The sequence below is a fragment of the Anoplopoma fimbria genome, chromosome 13, assembly GCF_027596085.1.
Source record: "Anoplopoma fimbria isolate UVic2021 breed Golden Eagle Sablefish chromosome 13, Afim_UVic_2022, whole genome shotgun sequence".
Classification (NCBI taxonomy): domain Eukaryota; kingdom Metazoa; phylum Chordata; class Actinopteri; order Perciformes; family Anoplopomatidae; genus Anoplopoma; species Anoplopoma fimbria.
The window spans coordinates 11,158,787-11,184,594 of NC_072461.1; the positions used below are offsets into that span (position 1 = coordinate 11,158,787).

The 25,808-nt window shown below is 40.3% G+C and overlaps 1 protein-coding gene across 1 annotated transcript in view; it reads left to right on the forward strand.

Moving 5' to 3' along the window:
* The window catches only part of tmem8b (transmembrane protein 8B), a 44,869-nt gene extending 19,611 nt beyond the window's left edge, over positions 1-25,258 (forward strand). Inside the window, exons 7-13 of the mRNA XM_054611250.1 lie at positions 6,293-6,389; positions 7,432-7,555; positions 12,083-12,225; positions 13,694-13,872; positions 14,561-14,707; positions 19,655-19,771; positions 24,169-25,258. Coding sequence (XP_054467225.1) covers positions 6,293-6,389; positions 7,432-7,555; positions 12,083-12,225; positions 13,694-13,872; positions 14,561-14,707; positions 19,655-19,771; positions 24,169-24,504 — 1,143 coding nt within the window. The 3' untranslated portion in view covers positions 24,505-25,258. The remainder of the gene's footprint in view (positions 1-6,292; positions 6,390-7,431; positions 7,556-12,082; positions 12,226-13,693; positions 13,873-14,560; positions 14,708-19,654; positions 19,772-24,168) is intronic.
* Positions 25,259-25,808: the final 550 nt, after the last annotated feature.

Genomic DNA, 25,808 nt, shown 5'->3' on the forward strand with positions numbered 1-25,808 from the left:
CCAACAACTCCAAAACCCCAAAAATAATCTCAACACAAGGTCCATTCAGTAGATTTTCTGATGCTTTTGATTGTATCACTTCCTCAGCAGATAGAGAAGCCCACTTGTCACAAAAGAGGAGATGGAAAAATTTCAATTTTTTTAAGAGCGCTCTAACTACACTTTTTTCGTGTTAATTTTTTACCTAAAAGTTCAGATTGAAAGATGTTTTTTGACTCTGGACACAGAAGTTTGATACAATCAAAAGCTCTAAAACAGCTACTGAACAGACCTTGTGTTAGCAAACGGAGATTGGAAAGCACTTCAACTTCAGTGAGCCCATGGACTCAGCTGTAAGCTTTTTGCTCTAAATACATATCAATATACAACATGTAAAACTGAAATTGGGTGGGAAAAAATTGATTAGTCAATTAGTCACAACATAAAATCAATCAGCAACAGTTTTGTAATAATTTAGTTTAATTTCACAGTAATTTTTAAAGGAACAGTATGTAGTATTTAGAGGGATTTATTGGCAGAAATAGAATAAGATAGTAGAAAATATGTTTTCTTTAGTGTATAATAACTTGGAAACAAGAATCGCCTTAGAATTAGCTGTTTATCTACCTTACATGCTGCCAAGTTTCTACAGTAGCCCTGAACAAACAAACCAAATATATTTTTTTTAATTTTCTGAGTAGGCCACCGTAGTTCTTCTACATGCTCGGCGCATGGCAGAAGTTTCAGTCGGATGCATTCTGCAGCCTCAACGCTAGATGGCGGCAAATCACACACACTAGTCCTTAAAGCAAAAATGTACCAGTTCCTCCTCCTCAAATGTGAACATTTGCTGCTTTTTTTCTTTTTATATTACATAAAACTTATATGGACTTTTTTTTTTTTTAATGACCCAACCATTAATCCATTAATCAAGAAAATAATGTCAGATTTATCCATCATGAAAATAATTGTGCCAAATTGCAGCCAAACATGTAATAATGTCAGCCTCTGTGCCCTCTCTCCCTGCTCTTAGACTTTGTGATGAGCCAGGCTAAACACATCTTTCATCTCCACCGAACACACGGAGATCAAATTGATAATCGATCTTCCCATCTAACCCCCGGCGAGAAAGCAAACAGCCTTATATCCTAAAATGTCAGAGAAAAGCGCCATGAGTCGAGAGTTAAAGGAAATGAAAAATAATTGACTGTAATGAATTTGACGTCTTATTGATTAATTCCCTGGTGGATGTGGCTACTGTCACCTGCTGGGAGATCGTTGTGGGTTTAAATGGCCCATTTCCTTAATGTTTATGTGTGTTTCATCCTAAAGTCATCATCTGCGTTAGTAATTAGTTGCAATAGCGATGTCCTGATTGTTTTCCTGCCTCATGCGTCCTTGCATAGACCATGATCCCACTGTCCCAGAGACAGCATGCGGTGATGAAACCCAGTTTCTTTCCCCGTATGAGCACGAGATGTATTCTTCAGAGACTGTAATGCTATATTATTCCATAGACAGACCCTGCCAACCCCCCTCTCAGCAGCGATCTGTCATTGGCTTGTCACAGGCGTGGAATCCAGTCAGCTGCTGCCAGTGGGGTACTCTGGCAGATTTGCAGGGCTTTACGAGACAATGGCTGGTGCTGCTTGTCTGCCTTGCGTCACTCCCCGTGAAGGAGCAGGGAAAAGGAATGCATAGTGCCTTTTATTTACAAAGCTACCCCCATTGGTGATGGATCAGTTTAATCGCTTTAGATCCATCGTTCAAAGTTTTCTTCAGGTGAGGATGATGCAGAGAGAGAAATTATGAGCGCTGCAATAAGCATTAGTCTCGGTTTTATATGTTAAAGTTGTTTTCTCATACTAATACATAATCATCTGAGTATGGGGAGGGGGCTCAAATAAACTGATAAATAAATGAGCATGATACATTAAAATGATATTTACGAAATAAAAATGTTCCCCAAAAAACTATGAAATAAATGGGCAATAGCAATAAATAAATAAAGATTATAATTTTTCAGTGATTATTTATTAATTTATTTATATATTTATTATTTGAATATTTATTTTCATTGAATAAGAGCCAGGAGACAACATGACATAGTCGTGTGACACCGTTTCTCATTATCACACAGGAGCCATGGAAATTAATCAAATTATTATGAATAAATAAATGTAGAAATAAATCAATACAATAGTACAAATGGAATATATTTTATTCATGCCCGTTAATCTTTTCTTTTTTTAATGCCAAAAGTGAGATTTTATTCATGATTAAATCATCATGCTCAATCATTTATTAAAATATTTGTTTATCTCCTATGAAATTTGGGTCCCCAGTATCTGAGAACTTCTTTGTTAGATGATGTTTAATTTGAACAGAACATTTTGAACTTAGATAACAATGGTATGCACTGGTTTGTTCAGAGGGGGAGTTGCCTACAAATCCTAATAATAAGGTCCAATCTGAGTCAAAACAGAACAGAGTTTCATATTTTAGTGGGCAAAATAAAAACTCATCATGGAGTTTATTTTAATTAGTTTGGGCACTGGGATATGCAGAATATAGTGCACATGCCAGCTTCTTCTATGTTCTCTTCTATGTCATCAGCGTCACTCCTGGGAAATCTAGCAAAGTAAAAGCCACACGGGTAAACAACACAGATGAACCGGCATTCATCAGAAGTTTTTTTTCTCTCTGCAGCACTTTTATGAGTTGAAGTTAGAAATCTGTGCCGTTGTTGTAATTATTTTGACGGGATGTTTACTCTGAAGTTTTTCCGTCAGTAGTTTTGCTTCAGTCGGTAACCTTGAGGACAGCACTCCTGATTGAATTATGCCTCCGCAGCTCACGTCCAAAATCCTAACTAACAGCTGTGTAATTGATCGAGGGATATAAATCCCAATATCAAACGTGATAAATGTAGTAAATGTTCACAACAATGTTCCAGAGCACTTTACAAGTAATAGCAATAAATAAAAAACCCAAACAAAATTAACATTCAAATTCCAGGCATGAATTTAAAAGTGGGACACACAGAGAAAAAAAAAGCACAACAAGAACATAAATTAACAGCAATGCCCCGACAACAGAAGAGCGATTGAAATCCGTTTCCAATCACAGCTTACCGGACAGAAAAGATGCAAGGTGCCGGGGTCAGCATCCAGCTTGAGGGGACATCATATATGAGATGGAGCTGTAAGAACCTCTGAAAGTTAAAGGTTAAATCTTAATTTCAGCTCCACACAGACAGAGCGAGGCAGAGAAGAGTAGAAAAAAACAAAGGAATTTCCTGAGTGGTTCAGACGATAGATTTGAGAAGGATCAGACGTATCACAAGATGATCTTGAGGGCCTCTTGTTTCCTTAATTTCATATCCTGTTGGATATTACGTGCCCACCAGGTGGTGGTGGGCACGTAACATCATGGCGTCATTTAAAACCAAAAGGATATTAGGGATTCTAAATCTGAAGGTTGAGCTTGAAAGAACTACTGAACTAGAGTATATCATTGATTATATGGGTACATAAACTAATAGGGGCCGCGTCCACCAAAGCGTTTTTCCCCATCTGAAAACGTCAGGCTCTCTTCTGAAAAACGCCCAGTTCGGAGCTCTAGCGAGCACTTAGGAGGCGCAGCTTTTTTTCAGCCGAGAGCTTTGGTTGCGTCTGGTTGTTGAAGTCAATAAGGTCGGCACAAGGTAGAGTACTCGCTCTTTCCGTTGCTCTATATCAATGTGGCTAATGAGATTTTGTTGATGAGGAAACATCTCCGCTTTTTTGTTTTGTTCAGATTTAGACTAAAATGATAAAGAACTAGATTAAAAAAAGACTTTATATGTCAAGCTCATGGTGACGCGAAAGGAAAAGTCACAGGATCACCGACGTCCTTGAGCGTACATTGTCTGAGAACCATGAGTCTGTGCCAAATTGTTGAGATATAACATTGAATAAACTTTGACCTATGTGGCGGTGTTAGAAGAAAAGTCAGAGGAATCGGCAAAGTCATTATAAGTTATCCTCTTGGGCTTTGAATATCTGTTGTAAATTGCATTGCGATCGATTGGATAGTGGTTGATATATCATTCTAAACCACAAATGTCAACCTTGTGGTGGCTCTGAAGAAAAAGTCACCTATATAAATAGTCTAGGAATACAGCCCTGCTTTCCGTGGTCATTTGACTGGTACAAAAGAAATGGCGATTGGTGTTAGTTGTTATGGTGACAACACACACCAGTGGTACCATAAAGTGTTGTTGGAGATTGATGGGGAAGAGAGTGAACGCAGAGCTGGGGAGAGGCAGGGGACCATTAGATCCAGTTTTCACCAGTCTGCTAGCAATAAAGCATGGTAAATGGTAAATGGACTTTTTCTAGTCTTCCGACAGCTCAAACACTACATGTCATTCACCCATTCACACCCATTCATACACCTTAGGCACCGCCTACGGGAGCAATTTGGGGTTAAGTGTCTTGCCTAACGACATGGAAAAGTGGAGACAGGGATCGAACCACCAATCCTCTGGTTAAAGGATGACCCGCTCTACCACTGAGTGGGTGGTTAGTGGACTATGGTTTTCGAGCCACGAGTTCGCAATTTGTCCGTCGCCATCTTGTTTTTTGCAACCAGAAGTGACACGAGAGGATGGAGGATTGAAGTACAACCGCACGCTATATAAGACATTTGGAAGCAACCAAAAATGTTACAATTAAATGAACTGAAAACACACTGTGACGGAGTAAATATTCTAACGGATAACTCCCACACTGGACAGCGCTCTGGTAGGAACCTGTCAATCAAAAATGTAGCCCCGCCCTAAAGCATAATCCTCTTTATGGCCTATTTGACTCTAAATGGACCATAACTTACTAAATGAACATCATGCTGTATTGAAGAAGACTTGAGAGATTGAGACATAAACTCATGTTTACAATGTTTACTGATGGAATAAATCAAGAGAGAAGTAGAGTCATTTTCTCATAGACTTCTATACAACCAGACTTCTTTCTGTAGCCAGAGGAGTCTCCCCTGATGGCCAGTAGAGGGAATGCATGTTCATGCAGTTCCCCATTGCCCTTCCAGACCATGTAGTTGCAACATATAAAAACTTAATCTTGTTCTCTTGTATAAAAATGTAAGTAAGCCTAAAATTTATGTCAGAAAAAAATGAATTTAGTTTGTGATTGATCCTCAATCAGAGGATGTGCCCTGACCCACAGGGGTAGAGCCATGAACTCATATCTTAATAGCTGAAAGGTTACTGTTGACCGCTGCTAACGTAACGCAACCACTGTAGCATTACACTAATTCCACCATGCTTTTATGTTACAATGGTTACAGACAATTAGCTGGACAACATTATCATTCATCTCGCAATAGCAATGTGGGTGTGTGGATGAACCACTAAGTTGTAAAGTTTGACTATCTTGAAATGCCAGTGGGCGTGATTGAGTCTTACTACCAAGAGAGTATGGGCCAGATGGCGAGTTTAGGAAAGCCTGAAATCCCAGCACCTGGCAAAGTGTTTGTTGAGTCATTGCATTAATCAACAACTTTGCCAACTCCCTGCATATACATTATGCTCATTTTGTGCTAGAGGGGGCGGTGATAGAGATCTTATTTATTCAAGAAATAATTGCCTAAAGTTATCCCTACCATGAAGCACATTTCCCTCTGGACACAAAGTAAATTAGTTTAATGTGCTGTATCAAGTTGTTTATTTTTTTTTTCTGAAAAATACTTTTACTATGTTTGACTTGCACTTTCAAGTTCAGTAATTTAGTTTTCCCACGGTAGATTTAAAACATTTCAATGCTCTTAATTCCAAAATACAGAGGTACTGTGAATAAATTAGAGAGAATTTAGAAACTTAACAAACGCCTGAGTGCACACCCATACTTTATTATCACGAGCAGTAATTTATTGCTGTTATTTGTAATCCGGTTGTCCTTTTACCGATTCACCTAATTGGACCTCGGTCTCCTCTCACCTCTCTGTGGGGTGAGCCAATTTGTATAAGCATATGCAGCTCCCAACGCTTGAATAATTCTCCTGGATTTTTTTTTCTTAATGCCTGAGAACATTAATGTATAATTGATGCTTTAAGGAGATAAACTGCCAGCATCTTCATCTAGGTGCCTCAGGCAGACAGAGGAAGAGCAGTTTCACTTGATGTGTTAGATTTAAATTCTTTCTGCTGAAATAAGACCTGAGGTACCCGTGAACGGCGTTGGCCCCGTCGCCGTGACGGCAGCAGATGGCTGATGGTCGGATAGATGAGTGACATGTACTTGTGCTTCCTCTACAGTCTACGCTGAAAGGAGCTAATGTCACAGTGTTTGGCTGCCTGAACCACGGGATGCCTCTCTTCTTAAAGGAAAACTCCTCACTGAAATGTGAATCAGGTATGTTAAATTGAACTTTAACAAAAATGACCCCCAAATTAATAAATGGTTTATATTTCTCTACGAATATAAAAACTGATTAACTTTTAAATATTTTTGGGATCACTTTATTTCTTATTAATAAGAATATGAAGAATAAAAAAAGAAAACTGTTGAAAATTAGCCGCACAGCCGGGACATTGTTGGTCTTTCAGCACTACGGAGGCGAGGAGATAGAGATGCTGTTAATTTCAACACATTATTGCTGATGGAAAATATGTTCACCGACCATTTTACTAATCTACACCCTTTGTGTGAAACAAATACACCTTCGTATATTCCTGAGTACATACATTAGTTAACTCTTTTATTTTTTCTCTCTGCCGTTTCCTGACCAGGAAAACAAAAGCTAAAGAATACTAGGTGACAGTGCCTTAGTGAAGTAGACAGATGGAGCGAGTAGCACGTACTTTGCGTTCTGTTTACAGAATCAGCTTGGATACTCACATCATTATCATTATATGTCTCGTTAAAGTTCTCGTTCCTGGTGTGGACGGCCCTTAAGGCTCATACAGGGCTTCACTTTTGAGCATACAAAAACACTTCTCCAGCACCTCTAACTCCCAAAACTTTGAATATTCCTACACACTTTACTCCACCTGTTTTGCTTAGATTACACTGAATTGTGATTACTCTTTCATTGTAATTACTTTAACTAGCACTAAATTCTATCAAGACCTACACCTCTACTGACAATCTTATCAACACATGACTGACATTTTAACTTATTTTAATGATTGAACTTGAAGTGAATCTTGAACTCCTTTCAGCACATTCAGTTCAACTTACCTCATCTCACACTAGAACTGACACCAATTGAATGGCTCTTTCAACTTCTTTTCGTATTTTGAAGTTTGACTGCAACTTCAACTGTTTCAGTATTCCAGTAAATTTCAGGAAAACAAGTACATTTTTATCAGAAAATGTAATCTATTCTTGTTAATGCCGTTTCCAAGAAGCGCTTTCAGTTTTAAACTCTTTGATTGTTTTTCTCCTGCTGCAGAATCCGATGCCGGGTTTTCTCTGGCTGTGAACGCCTCTTCTAATATCACCAAATTGAGGATTCCCTACCCGCAAACAGGCACCTGGTACCTCAGTCTGCGCTCTCTGTGTGCAACGGAACATGGGTAAGAAATGCAATGCTGCTCCTGTATTTCTACCCTATATGCTTACACTCTGCTTCATTGGAGAACTTCAGTGGCCGATACTTAGAATTATTCATGAAGAAAAAATCGATGGCCAAATGTTTTTTGTCTTTAAAGGAGAAGTAAACACTTGGCTAAAAGAATTGCTTATTCACCCTCTTGAGGTAATTTTGAAGTTCAATTCAACTATAATGGCTGTACGCTTAATATGAAGCTACAGCCAGCGGCCAGCTAACTTATTTTAGCATAAACATTGGAAACAAAGGAAATAGCTAGCCATCTCAGGAACTAGCAGCGGAAAAAGCAGACTTTTGCCTTGCCTCACGTTCCTCAATTGTATTGACCAAATGTTGCACCTGAACACGGTAAAGACTACAGCTAACGGCCAACTAGCAGGTACGTTCTGCGCTTGCATGAGAGGTAATTACTCTCTATAGCAGCAGGGGGTGGCTGTTTATATGAAAAATTAGATGAAGCTTGCTTTCTCACTACCATTTCTCTTGTGGGGCACAAGCTGAACTGCCAATCTGAGTGAATTCTCTCACTGATGGTCTAAGTTACCGATTCAACAACAATCGGCCGAAAGCTGCCACCAAGAGCCGAACAGTGCCACGGGTGCAGTACACGCTGCAAAAATAGGGCCACCCATTGGCCTGGTGTGCCATGGCCTTAGCTCTCCGCAAGAAAGCAAATAAGTCTATTTCCCAAAATGTTAAGCTTTTTCAGTTATACCCATAAAATAGAAAGAATGGTGTTAATTGTGTGCTCTAGGAAACTAGGGTTCTAACTCATAAAGTCTCCAAAACATAAATTGCAAGCTCAAATTCATTAAAACAATTTACGTGACTGTTATTTGTACATTTTGACAGTATCATAATCTGTTTTTCGGCTTGTTCCCTGTGCCCCGAAGCGACCTCTGTGAGACAATATTTGCTGTCAATTACAGGAAGACAATTGCAAAATAGGACATTCAGTATTTCTTTAAAAAACATCTTGGTATAACAATCACTAGTTTATTTACCAAGATGAATAATTCAGTGTTCTAATGAAGACACCAGACTCACGGTGCTGCCTCCCTCATTCAGCCACATTCTCTCCCATCTGTCACCCAGCAGATTAATTTGGGATTTGCTTCATAAATGTGCCCATGGTGCGCACCTAGCATATGACATGGAAGAGGGTTAGATTTTGAGGTTTAAAAAGCAGATTTTTCAGATTTCCCATCACTACCCATGGAAAACCAATTTTCCAGTCAATAAAATCACATGGAAAATTAGAGGCAAACGACATATATCCTGGAAAATCTCATGTTGCCCATACAAATTATTTTCCTTTAGCTGAGAACGAACTACAGGCTGTCTATCAGAGTTCCAAAAACAGGTTAACATTGCCACTTAAAAGTGATGTTAAGGACGTTAACGTTTAAATAATTGTTTATGGACAAGAGTATTTTGAATAGGCTGCTGTTGGTAATTTTGTTGAAATGTTCTGAACAGACCCCCAAGTCTGGTCACATGTTAGCACATGCAAGTTTGATGACATTACACTTCCCAACTTGTTTGAATAATTGGTTAGCAATATTTGGTCAAGATGCTAAAGTTAACGTGCTTGCTAGCTTGTTTTGCCTGCAAAGGGTGGGTGGATGATTCAACTCTGGCTAAGAGCAATGGTTTCAAATCTGTGTTTGGCGATGTTGAGATAGTTGGTTCATAATGAACGGGAAGCATTGGTCAAAACAATGAATGGGAGCCCAAAACACCATCAAAATACTGGCTAATGGTCCATTTTTACTTTGCTAGTACTGCCTCCTCAAACCCAGTGCTGAATTGTTAAGGTTAAATGGGCCATAACAAAAATGTTTAACTTTTGTAGCAGTAGCTCATGGTGGCTGTCATTAGCCTTGTTAAAGACTCCACTTAATATTACTAGTACTGAGGCTAAAGTATACATTTTTTTGGTTTGCAAAGTAGGCAAAATTATATTTTTTTGGTATTCAGGTTATTCATTCTAAGCATTTAGATGATTTCATAGATGAGTGATAGTCCTTTAAATGACACCTCCACATAGAAGAACATATTGGTGTATTGGGCCATCTCCGTCATATCAGTAAGATTATCGCTAAAAATGTCCTGGAAAAGTCCCGTAAAATAATGTGAACCCTGGCACAATGCATTGCGCCTACAAGATATGAGGGGGGATTTATAAAGGGCACGACTCTTAAATTTTCATTACTGGAAAATATCTTGTTATCTCTTTTGGTCCCTCAAACATCATGTACAGTTTAATCCACAGATGAGTGCAATAAGCACACAATCTCTCTCTCTCTGGGTTGTTAAAAGTCATTAAGAGAAATGTCGCAAAGGGAAGGGGGTGGGGGGCAGTTTTTCCATTAAGTTGTCCAACGCAATGTTTTTCACAAGTTCTTAAGGATTAGCTATTCAGCAGATTGAACTGTTTTGCCCAACCCTTAATGGCACCGAAAAATGTGAACAGAATGAAATTAAGCAGATTTTTTCACCGGCCACTTGAGACTTTCCAATTGAATTTGAATAACAAATAATAACAGATGGTGTGGGACATGGTCTCGTCCTCACATGAGAGCATTTGCTGAGGTATGTAAATGTAAAAAAAGGTTCACGTAGCTGTGCGTTAGATTTCCTGGAAATGTACACATGCTAAATTAATCAGGTCTCGATGGAGAAGAAAAGAGGTAGTGTGAATGATAGGTGCTCTTCAAGGCTACAATTATGTTGAGTGATATTACTTGAAGATTAAGAAGCAAGCAGCTGTGCCAATTAAGAATAGGTTCTGGGAAAAAAGCAAAGAAACACATTTGATCGCTTCTAGAGTTTCCTTCTCTGTGACTGACTGCTAGCAATTAGAAAAGATTTAATGAAAGCACAATATTGCAAGTTTTTTCTGATCTCATATATTATCAAAGATTAATTTATAATATATTAGTCCATGTGCAGTCGTTAGTTGCACTACAATAACAACGACTTTTATCAGGCTGTGAAATAAATAAACAATTCTACCTTTTATTTAAACGGTTCTTTAGAAATACAAACAGGAGGCATTAAAATGGAGCAATTTTTTCTAATATGAAAAGTATTGAAAAATTTCAAGTGGGCTACCTACTGTAATTGATCCTTCGCTTAGTCCTGCCCCCACTGCTACTCAGTCAAGCTGTCAGAGCTACCATGGAGCCCAGACTGTCACTAACTCACTCTATTTTTGGAAAAACAAAAATGGAATTTCAGATAGAAGCAGACAGAAGGGTCTACAATATGCGTTTGAAGGGTATATCCAGGATGTCAAACCTTATCAGCAGTGAAGACAGGTTAAAAAGATAAAGATAGAAGCTAGAGCTACAGATCACAATGCAAATTTCCCCGCTGCGGGACTAATAAAGGATTATCTTATCTTATCTTAAAAGTGAACCACTACATCACCTCGTGATCGAGACAGAAGACAATGAAATGAAGGAACACCAATGTTCCTGTTAAGCCGGACCGGTCTTTATTCACAGTTACAATCATTAAAAAGCAAAAGAAGCGTGTGAATGCACTCACTGTAGCTTCGGTGCTAATGCTAGTTAAAGATGCGCCAACGTACTCTGCTAATGTTAGCTCCACAACTTTTTACTTCGAAACGTAACGTTTGCTTTCGAGGGCGGGACTTAGCTAAGGTTCAATTGAGATAATTAATGAATGTTAAACTATAAAGTAGAATTCAAGCTCCCCTGTTGGTCTCTAAAGCATGGGCATAATTTGTGAATGATTGCTTGTGTAATTGCTTCTGGATATTGCACAAGCTTAACAAAGTAAAGGTGTCTGAAATCTGACAACCCTAAAATGGCCTTTTGATCTCTATAATGCTGGAGCATGAGAGTCTACAGTCACACTGATTGACTCTGTGAAACTATAACGTGGCAGTGCCTAGTGAAATGAAGTCAGCATACTAACATGTTCACAGTATCAATGCATAGCAAGTATAATGTTTACCACGTTTACCATCCTAATTTAGCATATTAGCAACATTTGCTAATTAGAAAGAAATGCATAGTACGTGTGAAGCTGATGTGGATGTTATTAGTTTGGCAGCATTGGGCCATGAAGTATTTTTATTTGATAAAGGTGTTTGATAAACAGCGAAGGGATCATGAGAGTTGTTCCAGTTATGGATATTTAATGGTTATCTCGCTAATAGTTGTCAAAATATCAAACAAAACCACAAACATGGACCTCATGGTGACACTAGAGGAAATGTCAGCAGATCGCCTAATTCATTAAATTTCATAGTATTGGAAAAATAAACGTCTGTATAACATTTCATGGAAATCCATCCAGTACTTGTTTTGATATTTCCATCTAGACAGTGGTGGTGTAGGTTAAGTGCAAAATATGACAGCTGAAATCCATTTAAAAGGACTTTCATACTGAAATTCCCCCCTGATGGTCCCCATGCTCACCTCCATCTAACATCCTGCCTGTTTCTGACCTTTTCCAGATTCGAGGCATGCGTCAACATCACTGCCGAGGTGTACATGCGTGCGTACCTGACTCCATGCATCAATGACTGTGGGACGTATGGACAGTGCAAGCTCCTGCGCACCAACAACTACCTTTACGCTGCGTGTGAATGCAAAGCAGGTAACAAGTTCATGTAAAATCTATGGCAATGCATTGCAAAGTCAGTTCGTTTTTTCTCTTTCCCTCTTTGTTGATTTGAATTCATGCAGGATTCCAAATGTGAACTCAATTCAGATTTGTTGGTCCATTTATGTCTTCTTTTGATTCTATTTTAATGTCCGCCTTATTATCAAACTGCATTCCCATTCACCAAACCCAGTTATGGAAGCCATGTTCTAACAAAGCAAAGCAAGATGGTTTGATAAGAGTGGAAAAATAATTGTACAAATGAGATGTAAACTCAACAATGCCTTTCATTATTAATCAGTAATTATTAATTAGCAGAAAAAAGCATGACAATGTATTAATTATTAGAAGGGATTTTCAGCAGTCAAAAAGCTTCAAGATAAGATAGAACTTTCTGTGAGGAAACTGTGTCAACACTAATGCAAAGAATTTCTAATTTGTTGGAGAATGCGTCACACAGAGTGACAAGAAAATGAGAGGAGAGTAAGGAGGGATGGCACCGGTCTTTTTTTTTTTCCAGAGTCAAACTGGCAGGGCAGAGATTAGCTTGTACGTGCCGCTGTCCCCCAACGAGTCACACAGCGCGCTGGTATTAATCTCCTCACATAAGCCAACGAAACACGCTCTTAATTACGAGCAGATTTTCAATAAAAGATGAGCTTATGAAACTAAACAAAGCATGTCCTCTGAGGCCTTTTCCTGCCTTTGATCTTCTTTTATCAGAGCTGCCTTCTCTTCAGTTAAATCCATTGTCATACCTCATATGTGTGACTGCTTCCTGGCAGGCGCTTTGCATTCACCACTTGCCCTTGGCCCGTCTCCCACCACTGCAAATGCCCCCCCCCCCCCGGTTCAACAGCGCTCACGAATATTTAATTTGCACTGTCTCATCCAATCCACCACTTGATAAGGATCCAATTTCGAGTGGCAAAGCGGGGGGGGGATAGGAGGGAATTCACACCAGGAGGCTCCATTGTTTATGGGATAAACAACTTCACACATATCTGCTTTTGATTGTTGTTGCTTTTTTTCCCACAGAGAAATGTCTGTTTGTAAAGGAAGGGCAGATGAAGCGTTTATCTCGTTGAGAGATTTTAATATTTTACGCATTTTAAGAGGTGCTGTTAAACTCTGAAGGGAATGAGCTTTTGAAGCGAACCGATTCATCCACAGTAGAATTTCTTCTCATCCATTCAGCCGAAAGATTTAAGAAGACCTTCCCTAAAAGTTTATTTAGAGTTTCAGGAAGTCGGAAACCGCTTCAACTCTATTTTTATAAACCGATAAAGCCTGCAGAAAGCTCTTAGATCTGTACTTTCTTAGATCATCACACAGTACAGTACTGACGTGTGTGTGTGTGTGTGTGTGTGTGTGTGTGTGTGTGTGTGTGTGTGTGTGTGTGTGTGTGTGTGTGTGTGTGTGTGTGTGTGTGTGTGTGTGTGTGTGTGTGTGTGTGTGTTAGGCTGGGAGGGCTGGGGGTGCACAGACAACTCGGAAGCCTACTCCTACAGCTTCCAGCTCCTCTCCACCCTGCTGCTCTGCCTCAGCAATCTGATGTTCGTCCCACCCGTGGCCATCGCCGTCCGGAGCCACTACCTGCTGGAGGCCTCCGTCTACATCTTCACCATGTTCTTCTCCACTGTGAGTGACTGCCACAGAAAAGAACAAAGCGGTGCATGTTCTATACAATATATATTTTAAAGGAGTTGACCCTTAAACAGTTATTTGGTCTGATACAAGCAAGATTACTGCTCCGTCTGTAGCTTAACAATATTTGAATTATCTGTAAGTAAAGAAAGGCAAGCCAGCAAACATGGGTGCAAACATTATACAAATTTAAAAAAAAGAATTGGCTTTGCAAGTGTTTAACAAGGAAGGATACTTTTAGAACTGCTTGAGTCCTGCATGAAAAAAAACAGCCATCTGAAGACACTGACAAGATGAATCACACACCAGACTTATAAGATTTGTGTAGTCAGTTGAAAATAAAAGTCTTATTTATTTTTTTATGAAAAAAAATTCTGAAATGTAAGAATTGATCAAAGTTGAAGAAAACACAAAAGCATTTTTTCTCAGAGAGTGGTGACTGAAACAGAAGACCGATTTCGGGCTAAATTTAGACCAAACCAGAAAGATCTATCACTTTGTCTGAGAGTAGTTGTGCTTAGCCAACAACACACATCTTGTCAAACAATAGTGTGCACATTAGCTGTTGTCAAGAAAGAAAAAAACTCACCAAAGAAAATTATTTTACTGATGTTTTTTTTCCCCCCTGTCACATCTGCTTTCTGCTTGAACCGCTCACTGCCTCCTCCCTCTCCCCTGACAGTTCTACCACGCGTGCGACCAGCCGGGCATCGTGGTCTTCTGCATCATGGAGTACGACGTCCTGCAGTTCTGCGACTTCCTCGGCTCGCTCATGTCAGTGTGGGTCACTGTCATTGCGATGGCCAGGCTTAAGTCCATCATCAAACAGGTAGGCTGCCTGCTGTGGTTCTACTTACTTAACCTCCCAATGAGAGTCGGGTGATGTAGCTGAAAGGAAAAAAGGACGATTTTAATGGAACTTTAGTTTGCCCAAGAGCAGTGAGTGTAGGCACATTTGTCCTATTTTTCCACTTAAAATAAGACTTGTGAGCTTCCGGTATGGGAAGTCGAGCACACAACTTCACAAGCACAGCATTCGAGTGGATTACGACACGACAAAGTGTAGGAATTGTTAGCTATCTGATCATTTAATAAAGCTCAGATGGCTGCTTTTTTAACGAGCAGCAAATCTTATGATCCGGCCACACAAAAGGCTCTGATTGGCTCGGGTTGTGTACAAATGGTGAAGCAGCCATTTACAAAAAAAGACAAAATCTTAGGCCATGTCCACACTACTAAATTTCCATTTTAGAACACATATCTTTTGCTACGTTTACACTGAGCCTTCAAACTAGGCCGGAGTTTTAGAGCACCGAAAACGGATAAGTATAAAAATGCTCCCGAGGATGGATACATTTGTAAACTCTTCGAGATAGAGCATGACATGCAGCGTTAAAACTATGTTTGAAAAATAAAACTATTTTTCTCTGTCAGTTTAAAGAGGAAGATTATAGAGCATGATCTTAAGTATCAAGCACAACCTTTTATTGTTAAAGAGTACAATAATACTCGTCTTTTCTGTAACTAAGCAACCAATCTAATTCCTGTTAACCCCAGAACGCGCATGCCCAGTGTACATGAAAAGTCATGTGATATTCTTTTCAGGAATGTTAGTATGGACGGAAATCCTTTCTAAAATGGTGCTGAAACGCCGTGTGGACGGAGATTGTTTTGGTTTTAAAACCCTGGTTTTAAGTGGAAACGCAGTAGTGTGGATGTGGCCTTAGATGATGCGTTGGGAATTTGGATGACAAAAACTCATGTCCGCTGGCATGGGTCTCGGTCCGGCAGCACCTAGACTGAGAGCTCCATGTTCTAGTGGTTGTTAAGTGATGGAGGACTGAAGAGCGGAGCTGTGGAGCTGTGACAGAGAGATTTAAATGGGTACGGCATATGCCTCAATTTTGAGTTAATAATCAGAAGATCAATGTGCTCTGAATTCTGCGGTTGTTGACATATTGCGGTGGATAGCAGTAAACACTAACAGGTGCACCTTCTCCCCGGGTCATTCCTTGGCTGCACACCAAGATGGAGCAGTCACAGGGAAAGTGTGTGTGTGTGTGTGTATGTGTGTGTGTGTGTGTGTGTGTGTGTGTGTGTGTGTGTGTGTGTGTGTGTGTGTGTGTGTGTGTGTGTGTGTGTGTGTGTGTGTGTGTGTCTATGTCCATAAAGAGACGGGGAGAGGGGGCGGAGTAGTGGGAGGGAGGGAGAGTATACGAACATCTGCTGTCCTCTAGAGTTTTCATTTTTTGCTGAGCGCTGCAGAACGCAGCCACTAATCAAATCGCACATGTCAGGACTGGCAAGTGGAGCTGTGTGTGTTTGTGTACCAGAGAGAGACGGTGTGTGCGTGTGTTTGTTTGTGTATGTGTGTTTGCTTGTTTGTTTGTTTGTTTGTTTGTTTGATGAAGTCCATGACCGCAGCAGCAGTAGAGGGTGAAGGACCCAGGGGCCGAGATAGAGAGTGTGTGTGTGTGTGTGTGTGTGTGTGTGTGTGTGTGTGTGTGTGTGTGTGTGTGTGTGTGTGTGTGTGTGTGTGTGTGTGTGTGTGTGTGTGTGTGTGTGTGTGTAGGTGTGTATGTGACTTTTGGTCCTACGAAGGTCAAAGAATCCTTACAAATGTGTAAGCTGGATATCTTGCAATGACATTTTGCAACAGGGGATTTGTTTATCTCAACTCGCTGAAGGTCATTGCGCCAGATAAGTCAATTTAAAGGATAATTGCGTTTTTTGTACAACTTGGATCTCATCTTTGTAGTGTTGGCACTCTTTTACTGGGCGGCTATGGTAACATTGTTCTCACTAAGTTTTTCCTGAGACGTAGTACAACAGGGTTTGAAACAACAATTGTTTAGAAAAGCCACTTTAAATACAATAAAAAACAAAAGTGAGCCCATCTGAAATGTTTTACATCCACAATTAGGTAAGTGTGCTGGGTCAAAGTTGTACCAGGACTTTGATGTGTAACACGGAAATTCAAAAAGATGCATTCATGCCTGCATCCAGTAGACCTTTTGTGTAGACTTTTTTTTTTTGTTGATTCTTTTCTGTAAGTAATTATGAAGACGTTTTTTTGTAGGCGGAGTGTAGCTAGAGGCAGGATAATTCTCTGTAGACGTTAGTTAACGCTGGCTAACAAGTTTTGTTGGCTTGTTGTTGTTTTTTTTATAATGGCTGGGGAAAATAGTTTCTGTCAATATGTGCAGTCACTCTCCGCGAGTGTTACTTGAGAAAGTTAACCATAACATATTAGCGACCCCTACGCCACTGGCAGACTACTTCCCCAGGAGAAGAGCAGACAGGCTAGTAGTAGTAGCCTCCTCGCGGCGAGGAGTGAGGCAGAGGGACCAACAGACCCATCTGGCCACTAGTCCACTGCAGCAGGCTAACTTTTTTGAGAGATGGAGAAATTTCTTGCTTATAGGCTAAGCTATTAGAGGGATGAAGAGAAGGCCCGCTGTAGGGTTCATTTTCTGTGACCAATGTCATGTTAGCATGAAAGCATGGTGCAATCAGCGGGGTAGAAAGATAACTAGCCAGCCGCTAAATGGGGAAAAATTTAGCAACTTCTTGCTTCATCCACACACTGTTGTTTCATTGAAGGAAAGCGCATTGCTATCGCCAGATAAATGAACACTTTGTTCATTATAGCATCGCAGAATTACCAAGCTAGCTAAGTAGCCAGTCATCCGCTAGTTTTCGTGCTAATTCAGCCATACTATCATGCTACACTGGTTGCAGAAAATATGCCCCGCCGCAGGCCGTCTCTTCATCTCTCCAATAGTTTAGCATATTAGTAATATTTTTTCTCCATTTCTCAGATTATTTAGCCTGTGGTGCAACAGTTGTGACAGCTGAGGAGTCTAAGCTAAACCATTAGCAACAATTTCTCTTTATATCTGAAACGCTTCGATGATATTGTAGCATGCCAGTGCCTCGGATCTTCTCAAATGTATGCGATATCGACTCATCCACCCAACAACAGAGAAAGGTTGTGCTTTTTGGTGTGTAACTTTAGCCCACTACTGTCAGGTGATTTGTGTTTGCCTCCAGTCTTTCCTTTGTTTTGCCTACAGCTAACACTGTAACTTAATCATGACGTCGGCTGTTGAAGGGTCTATACATGTATACATGCATGTTCGGGGGCCCCTGTGCGATCCAGCGGTGCAGTATGACTGATGACGGTTGCTGCACAGAGTCCTCGGGCTGTACCGCGCTGCTGCGCTCCCCTCCTTTGGTCTGTGCCAATTAGTGCTGTTCTCCTGCAGCATGGGTCATCCCTTCCCAGCTCCAAAATCCCCCAATTTCTCCTCACGTTCCCTTCCAGACAGAAGAATGCAGACCTCAGGCATCCTGGAGAAGCTTAGCGTCTCCCAAAGCATGTGTAGCACAGCTTATTGATTTTTTCCCCCTCCACTTTATTTCTTTTATATCCTGTGGCTTTATGTCAAATTGTGAGCTTGAGAAAAAAGAGCTAAACTGGCATTATTTATAGCAATGGCCTCTATTGTCAGTGTTTTGTTCTCTTTGTTATATCTTGTCTCTCAAGCATATGGTGGAGGTTCACTCTGTTTATTATTCTGCAAAATTACAGGCTTTTGCCTTTTTTGTAATCACAGATTTGCATGCTATTGCTGAAAGCCAGCTCTTGTAGTAGCAGTTGACATTAAAGGATAAGGTTGGCATTTTTCCTCTGTCTCTAAATGCTTTCTGACTTAAATGTCCCAAGCCCATTCCTTCCTACAGAAGATGTAACTGTTTAACAATGGATCTCAAATATACCGTTTCATTTTGGAAAAAAATGCTAATTGCCTTTTATACTGAATTTTAGCTTTTTCTGGAGTAAGTTGTGCATTTGTTGAGGACAATTTCCAGTGGGGGAATAATACACAGTGCTCTGGTGCATATTTACTGCACCACAACATTGTATATTGGATTGAGTCGGAATAAACAGGTGTTTATGATAATGAAGGAACGTGCACACGGTGCAACAGTGTGGCTCATTGATGCATTTTAAATAGTTTTGCACAACAATGGAGCTCTATGGTGCAGAGGAATACAATATACCAGGGTTTGAATACACAGGCAATACTTGTTAGTAGCATCAAGTAATTTTTGGCAATCGTCATTGGATCCATCATTGGATTGGTGGATAATACCAAAATATAGAATATCGCCAGTCCCAATTGTTAATTGATAATAGTTTTCAAAATGATCTCTCTGGCTAAGCCAACAACTAACTGTTACCACTTTTCACGCTAGAGTTCGTAGTGCATTACCATAGTGAATTGTACCAAATTAATACAGACAAGTTATTTCAAGTACTACTCAGTTTTCTCAACCTAACTTGCACCCACCCACTCCTGCTGTTTTGTTCCTGTTTGTGGAACATTTAAGCTTCTTTAATTATTTTTTTTGCAGCAACACAGTTCTACACTAGACCTCCATGAATGCACCAGCTGTGTTAGAAAAAGTAGAACTCTCACCTCCCCCCCAAAAAAACAGGACACAGGTGCAGAAAGACTGAAATGTAGTTCAACAAACACTGAACAAAATCATCTCCCGGTGTTTTTAGTAACTGTCAATCATTGCAGAGCGTTTGTCCCCCTTTTTCTCACATGAGGAGAATATTGGAATTTTTTAAGTATTTTTCTCTCCAAAAGCAGTGATGTGCTGTTTCCCGACCACAAAAAATGTCTTCCTTTTTACTGAGAAAGTAAAAAGTGTCAACAGTGTTTATAGAGGGCTGTTATTGATCTGTGTGTTTTCTGTCAAGGTGCTGTATCTGCTGGGGGCGATGTCTCTGTCCATGGCTCTGCAGCTGGACCGTCACGGTCTGTGGAACCTGCTGGGACCCAGCCTGTTTGCTCTGGGCATCATGGCCGTAGCATGGGTGAGGGCAACTCTTATATTCACTGCACAGCAGACAGTAGCCTAAAGCTAAAATTTGGGTTTATTTCATAATGAGTTCATGTGCATGCTAAGATACTAATGGTATAAGCTATTCCAGACCATGACACTTGTAAGACCACAGTCCCTGCCGGCATTTCATCAAATATTACACCACACTGCAGGTTTGGGAGGCACAATCCTAACCAGGGTGACTGGAGAGTACACTGGGGACATATTGATTCCAGCGGCATTTAAAGGAGCTGTATTTAACATTCTGAAAATGAATATGTCGCTCTCAGATAAAAACTGTTAGTGCTATCAACGCTTTTGCAGTTGTTTGCACTATTAGAGCCATTAGCACCGTTAGCTTTGAGCTACCGGCTTTGCCGTCGCCATGTTTAGAGGAGCCGTCGATAGGCTTCGATAGATCGTAACGCTCCCTATCTCCCCTTTTAAAAGACAATTTGGTTGTTAAAGAATGTGATTAAGAATTTCTAATTGCTCTTCTATTACACTAAATATTTTCTCAAATGATTATTAACCTTATAGATTACATTTTGCTCATTTTTGACTTTTAGACTACTTGACTGGTCCTAAAACTCAAAATGTAATTAGGAACATCCTTAACCGCTGCTTATAAGAATTACTATCCCAAGATATAATGGGAAAATAGTAAAAACCATAAGCTTTTAATAAAGTTAGCCTATTTTTAACATGTAGTTTGATATTTTTTGACCAAATTATAGCAATATTAGCTTCTTTATCTTGTATTTCCGAGGTAAAGACATTTCTTTACCCCAAAAGTATATAATACAGTGTGTGAACTAGTGCTGTACCAGGGATTTTTTACTCGGGGAAAAGGATGATTCACTTTAATACATAATGTGTGTTTGACGTTAATAGACGAGCTTGTTCGAACATGCAGATGAAATGTGTCAGCACTGTCCCTCTATTGTTACTCATGCTAGTAGGTGTAAAAGGATTTAATCCATCTTTTAAGCTCAGGGCTAGAACATGGGGCTGGAACATGTGCATGGCTAAAAAAATGACGCTCTGACCAATGAAGCTACTTTGCATTAGCATGGAAAGGGGCTTTAAAAGTTTTGCAGCCTATGGGTATTAGTCATGGGTTGTAGTTCCATTATAAGTCAGCTTGTACTTCCACCGACTCTTCTCCGAGTCATAATGTGCTCCCTGAACTGAGAAGATAAAAAATAATAGTCTTTCAGGCAAGGTTCTTGGAGAAAAAAAAAAAGTGCCTTCAACACCAAACCTCTGACATGAGTTTGAAAACAAGGTTTGTGGTTTCCTTGGAGAAAGCTTCGCTTTGAATAAAGTGTGGGAGTTGTAGCTCTGAGAGTTACCGGGTCTCCGAGCTGGAGGTTCCTACGGAAACAGTGGAAGACGAAGCGCTGCTTAATTCCACCATGTTAAACCCTCCAGTTTTAGAACCACAGCTAGGAGACAGTATATTTTACCATAGAGGGGAATCTTTTTCTTTGGACAGCGCTTTTTGTTACTACTGTATCATTCAAATGTGTATTTCTAGATTTACATATAGCCATTGGCTTCCACTTTGGCTGGCTCCCTTAGGCTCTGGCACATTAGTGATTCAATTATAGATTGCTTGTTGACATATGTTATTTGACAACTATAAAATATCATGGTCTGGTTATACTGTGACAATATCTACATAATTGTACACAGCATTTTGTGCGATGCCAAAATGACAGAAACAGAGCAGAATAATCCCTCCATAGTGACGAACTACACACTAACTAGCGCAGCAACGTTTTCATAAAAGGTCACTTGGATCTTATGCTAATGTTGCTGTTTTTTCAAACCTGCATTTGCGCTTTGATCGCTTGACACTTCATAATTCATCAGCCGCTCAATGGCGTACGTTCTGCGTTTCAGCACTCTGTGCCGCCGCGCCTCCGAGTTTGAGCGCCACACATTTTCTACAAGAGCCCCTTTCATTTCAGCTTGTCATGTTCCTGCAAAGCCCGCCGTTCTGAGCGTTCCCAGACACAAACCGAATTAGATCAGTCAAGTGAAGGGCACGAGGCGTCTGCTGCTTCGCGGAGGTGTCAGCAGCAGCAGGGAGAAGTTCAAATCTGTCAATTCCGAATATCCCCAACCCTCCAAACTAAACGAGCTCTCTGATTTATGCATGAAGAGACCATCCAGGGCTGTATTTGTTTGTCTTAACTGCAAAAAAATGTGCATTTTCAAAGGGACTGGAGCAGCAACAACACATTTCAGGTTTGTAGACTTGTGTTTTTCTAGTGTGATGTCAAGTCAAAACTAATTGTTTTATCTTTCTTTTCTCTTATAATTTAATTGAAAAAGGCCGGTCGTGCACAAAGGATGATAAACACAGAGGAGCTGCTGATGGAAGAGACAAATAACTCCCTCTTTCCTTATATAACAGAGAGGCTACATATCGACAGTGCGCTCTGAAGCTGCTCTGTGGGAGAATTATTTATCTCTCGCTCTATTCCTGGGTTTACTTGGCTTCACATAGATTCTTAGTCTTTAACCTAAAATGCAAACAGCATAATAACTCAATCAGAGCCATTTTTACCGTCAGGATGCATGTAATTATTTGTGTCACTTGTGAACGGCTCACATTTCCTTCGATGATGTCGGGATTCTTTATGGAAATGTTTTGGGAGAAAAAAAAAATCTAATAAACGCAATCAGTGTTTATGAACTGAAGAAAATAGAGACCGAATCCAATAAGGAAGCACTCTCTGAACGCTGTTTAGAAAGAAATGAAATGACCTAGTCGCTCTGCGCCTCGTGCTCTGCGACGAGTGAGCTCATTCTCTGTGTTAAACAAAAAGAAACATCATACACATGTAACTGGCAGAACAGAAACAGCCAAAGCGGTGACTGGCTATTCGCTGATGACCAATTTAAAACATCTATCCGCTGATTATGATCGTTGTGATGGACTTTATGCGGCGGCGGGAGGCATGAATGCAATTTTCATACAATAAAAACCAACAGAGATTTATTAAGAGTCCCATCTCGTGCTCTCTCTTTTCCTCCAATCAAAGCAAACCAAACCGCCTGCCACCCAAATCCCATTGGTCTCCATCTTTTGAATGTCTGCTCCCTGTGTGATCTCCCACTTCAATATCCCGCTTATACATGAAATGTGTTCATTAAATTAAGGAAGGAAGAACATTAAACACAGGGGCCCTTTGAGATCAACTGTAAAAGAAATTAACTGTAGAATTGAATGGGTCCCTTGGGTCCCTAATAGTTTTCTGGAAAGAAATTGACGTGCAAATGTTTGTCTTAAAAAGTTTATTGGAAAGGACTGGTTTAATTTGAGACTCATTAAGGAAAAACACTGAACATTTTTTTGTTTGTTACCAGCATAGCAAAGACAGAGTTTGGTGGTACGTTTAAGCACATTACTGCCACACGGGACTTTCTATCAGAGCCAATGAAATTAAATTCCTCTTCAAGGTAGTGTCAAGCCAATCTATAAATTAAAAAAATGTGTTTCTCTGATTTATTGGTTTGATTACTCTGTCACCTGAGTGAAATTTATTTCCTTTTCCTGATTTCTGCATTTTCTTCACACTGTGGTTCCCCCATAAACACACAAACGTGTTCAAACGACGGCTGTGCACGTCTGCTTACGAGCAGCCCGGATAAGCCTTATTTGAGCTTTACTCGGTACTGATCTGGTCAGATCAAAATAAAATAAATATTTATCTGGTTCTGTGTGATCGAAATAGGCAATTCAACAAATATGATAAGAAATTGGGTTAGCGAATGGATCTCAGTATTTCAAGTTACTGGCATTGTGCAGTTCTTACCTTGAAGCAGAGATCTTGTCTTTCTTTTCTGGAAATATCAGTCTGCAGTTAATATGGAAGAGAAGTTAATAATTTTAATACAGATCTTCCTACAGTTTAACAATCTGGTCCACAGGCTATTTTACTTATTTCGCACTTCCCGTTCAAGGATTTCGCAACATCAAGGTGAAAGGTCAGCAAACCTGACATGGACAAATCGCAAAGTTAAGCTACTGTGTGATTAACCGTGCTGAAAATCTATTTTCCTTCGTTTTGACTTTGTTTAGTTTAGTCAGTGCGGCTTACAGCTACTTTATCCAAACTTCATCTCCATTGTCATTGCAGTGTTGCATGTTTTGTTCGCTTAGAGTTTTTCATGTTTTGTATGTGTACACCCCCCTTAAGCTTTATGTAACTGTCATTTCCCAACTCCCAAGTATAGTTTCAGATATTAATTTATCGAAAAAAACAAATTAATCGTTATCGCATGAACTATACAGTTTGCTATCTTAAACCTAATGGAAAAGAAATAGGTCTGAATGGTGAAGTTGAAAAAGACGTTGTTTTATGTCTCCGTCAGACGGTGCGCACCATCCGTCGGCGGCGTTGCTACCCGCCCACCTGGAAGCGCTGGGTGTTCTTCCTCTTCCCGGGCACCATGATCGCCACGTCGGCCGTGGCCCTCTACGCCTTTGTGGAGACGGAGGAGAACTACTTCTACATCCACAGTATCTGGCACATGCTGATCGCGGGGAGCGTGGGCTTCCTCTTGCCGCCGCGCGCCAAGCCCGACGCCAAGGTGACCCCGCTGAAGCGCCGGCGGGGCTGCGGTTATCAGCTGTGCGTCAACGAGCACGAGGAGCTCGGCCTGGTGGACCCCGCCATCATCTCTATCAACAGCATCTGCACCAGCTGATAAACTCCCCATACACCCAGCCTTTTACCTTAGAGACACTCCATTGCCTTCTTTTACTTGGGAAATTCACACACGGGAAATTAAGCCAGAGAACTTGAAAAAGCAATGTAAATACTTTAATGCAGATGTGACACATTGGATTTTTGTTTTTTGGGGGGGAGGTTGTTTTCGTCATGGTAATTACTATCAATACAACTGTAATTATTATTATCTATAGTTAAAGTTGTTCTGAAGAATTGTGGGTGTACAGTGGCACACTGTTGTTTGTGAATATGTATTTAAAGTCAAAGCTGAAATACTGCTGCTATCTGACGGTGACTGTAAAACTGCTTCTGTTGGTTATTTATTGGTGGTCCTCTGAATGGGCCAGTTATTTTACTGTTGGGGGGCACAGATCAGGGGGAGACATGGGGGGCGGGGACATTTATCAAGGGCACGGCTTTTCTGAAATTCTTTTCGAAATATATCTTTTGCACTGAGACACAAAAAAATGTTATTCTGTACATTTTTATAACGATATAAACTACAGTGGGCATCACAAATGTAAAACCTAGTCGTCATGTGGAATGTTAGACTGTCTTTTGCAATCGCAATGTATCGCTTTTACACGAATGTGCAGGTTGTTCTCGACAGGAACAATTCCAAAGTCCGGCTGCCTGTTGTAAAAGAGAGAAGAGGGGAGGGCGGGATTATCACAGAGACCTCAAAACCAAGACCTCACCTCCCTGTTTCTTTTCTGACAGGACCTGTGTGACACCACATTCATAAACAATAAATGTTTTTTCTTTCTCGCCTTGGTATCACTTCTGCTTTCGAAGCTTTTAAACATAGTGCAACCGGTGAACCTCCCACAACTACATTGCATTGCAAGCACTGCCCTAATGGAAACCAGCAGTACTCAGACAGTGAGATGAGACGCTGTCAACAGCGTCCTCCCAGGAATAGAGCGAGAGATAAATAATTCTCCCACAGAGCAGCTTCAGAGCGCACTGTCGATATGTAGCCTCTCTGTTATATAAGGAAAGAGGGAGTTATTTGTCTCTTCCATCAGCAGCTCCTCTGTGTTTATCATCCTTTGTGCACGACCGGCCTTTTTCAATTAAATTATAAGAGAAAAGAAAGATAAAACAATTAGTTTTGACTTGACATCACACTAGAAAAACACAAGTCTACAGCTATGTTTGTAACTCGGTGAGCTTGACGTAACTGCTTAGCATGTTGATGTTAAACAGGTCTAATTATTTTACCACGTTCAATGTCTTGTTTGACGTGCAAGCATTGCTAACATTAGCTAATTAGCACTA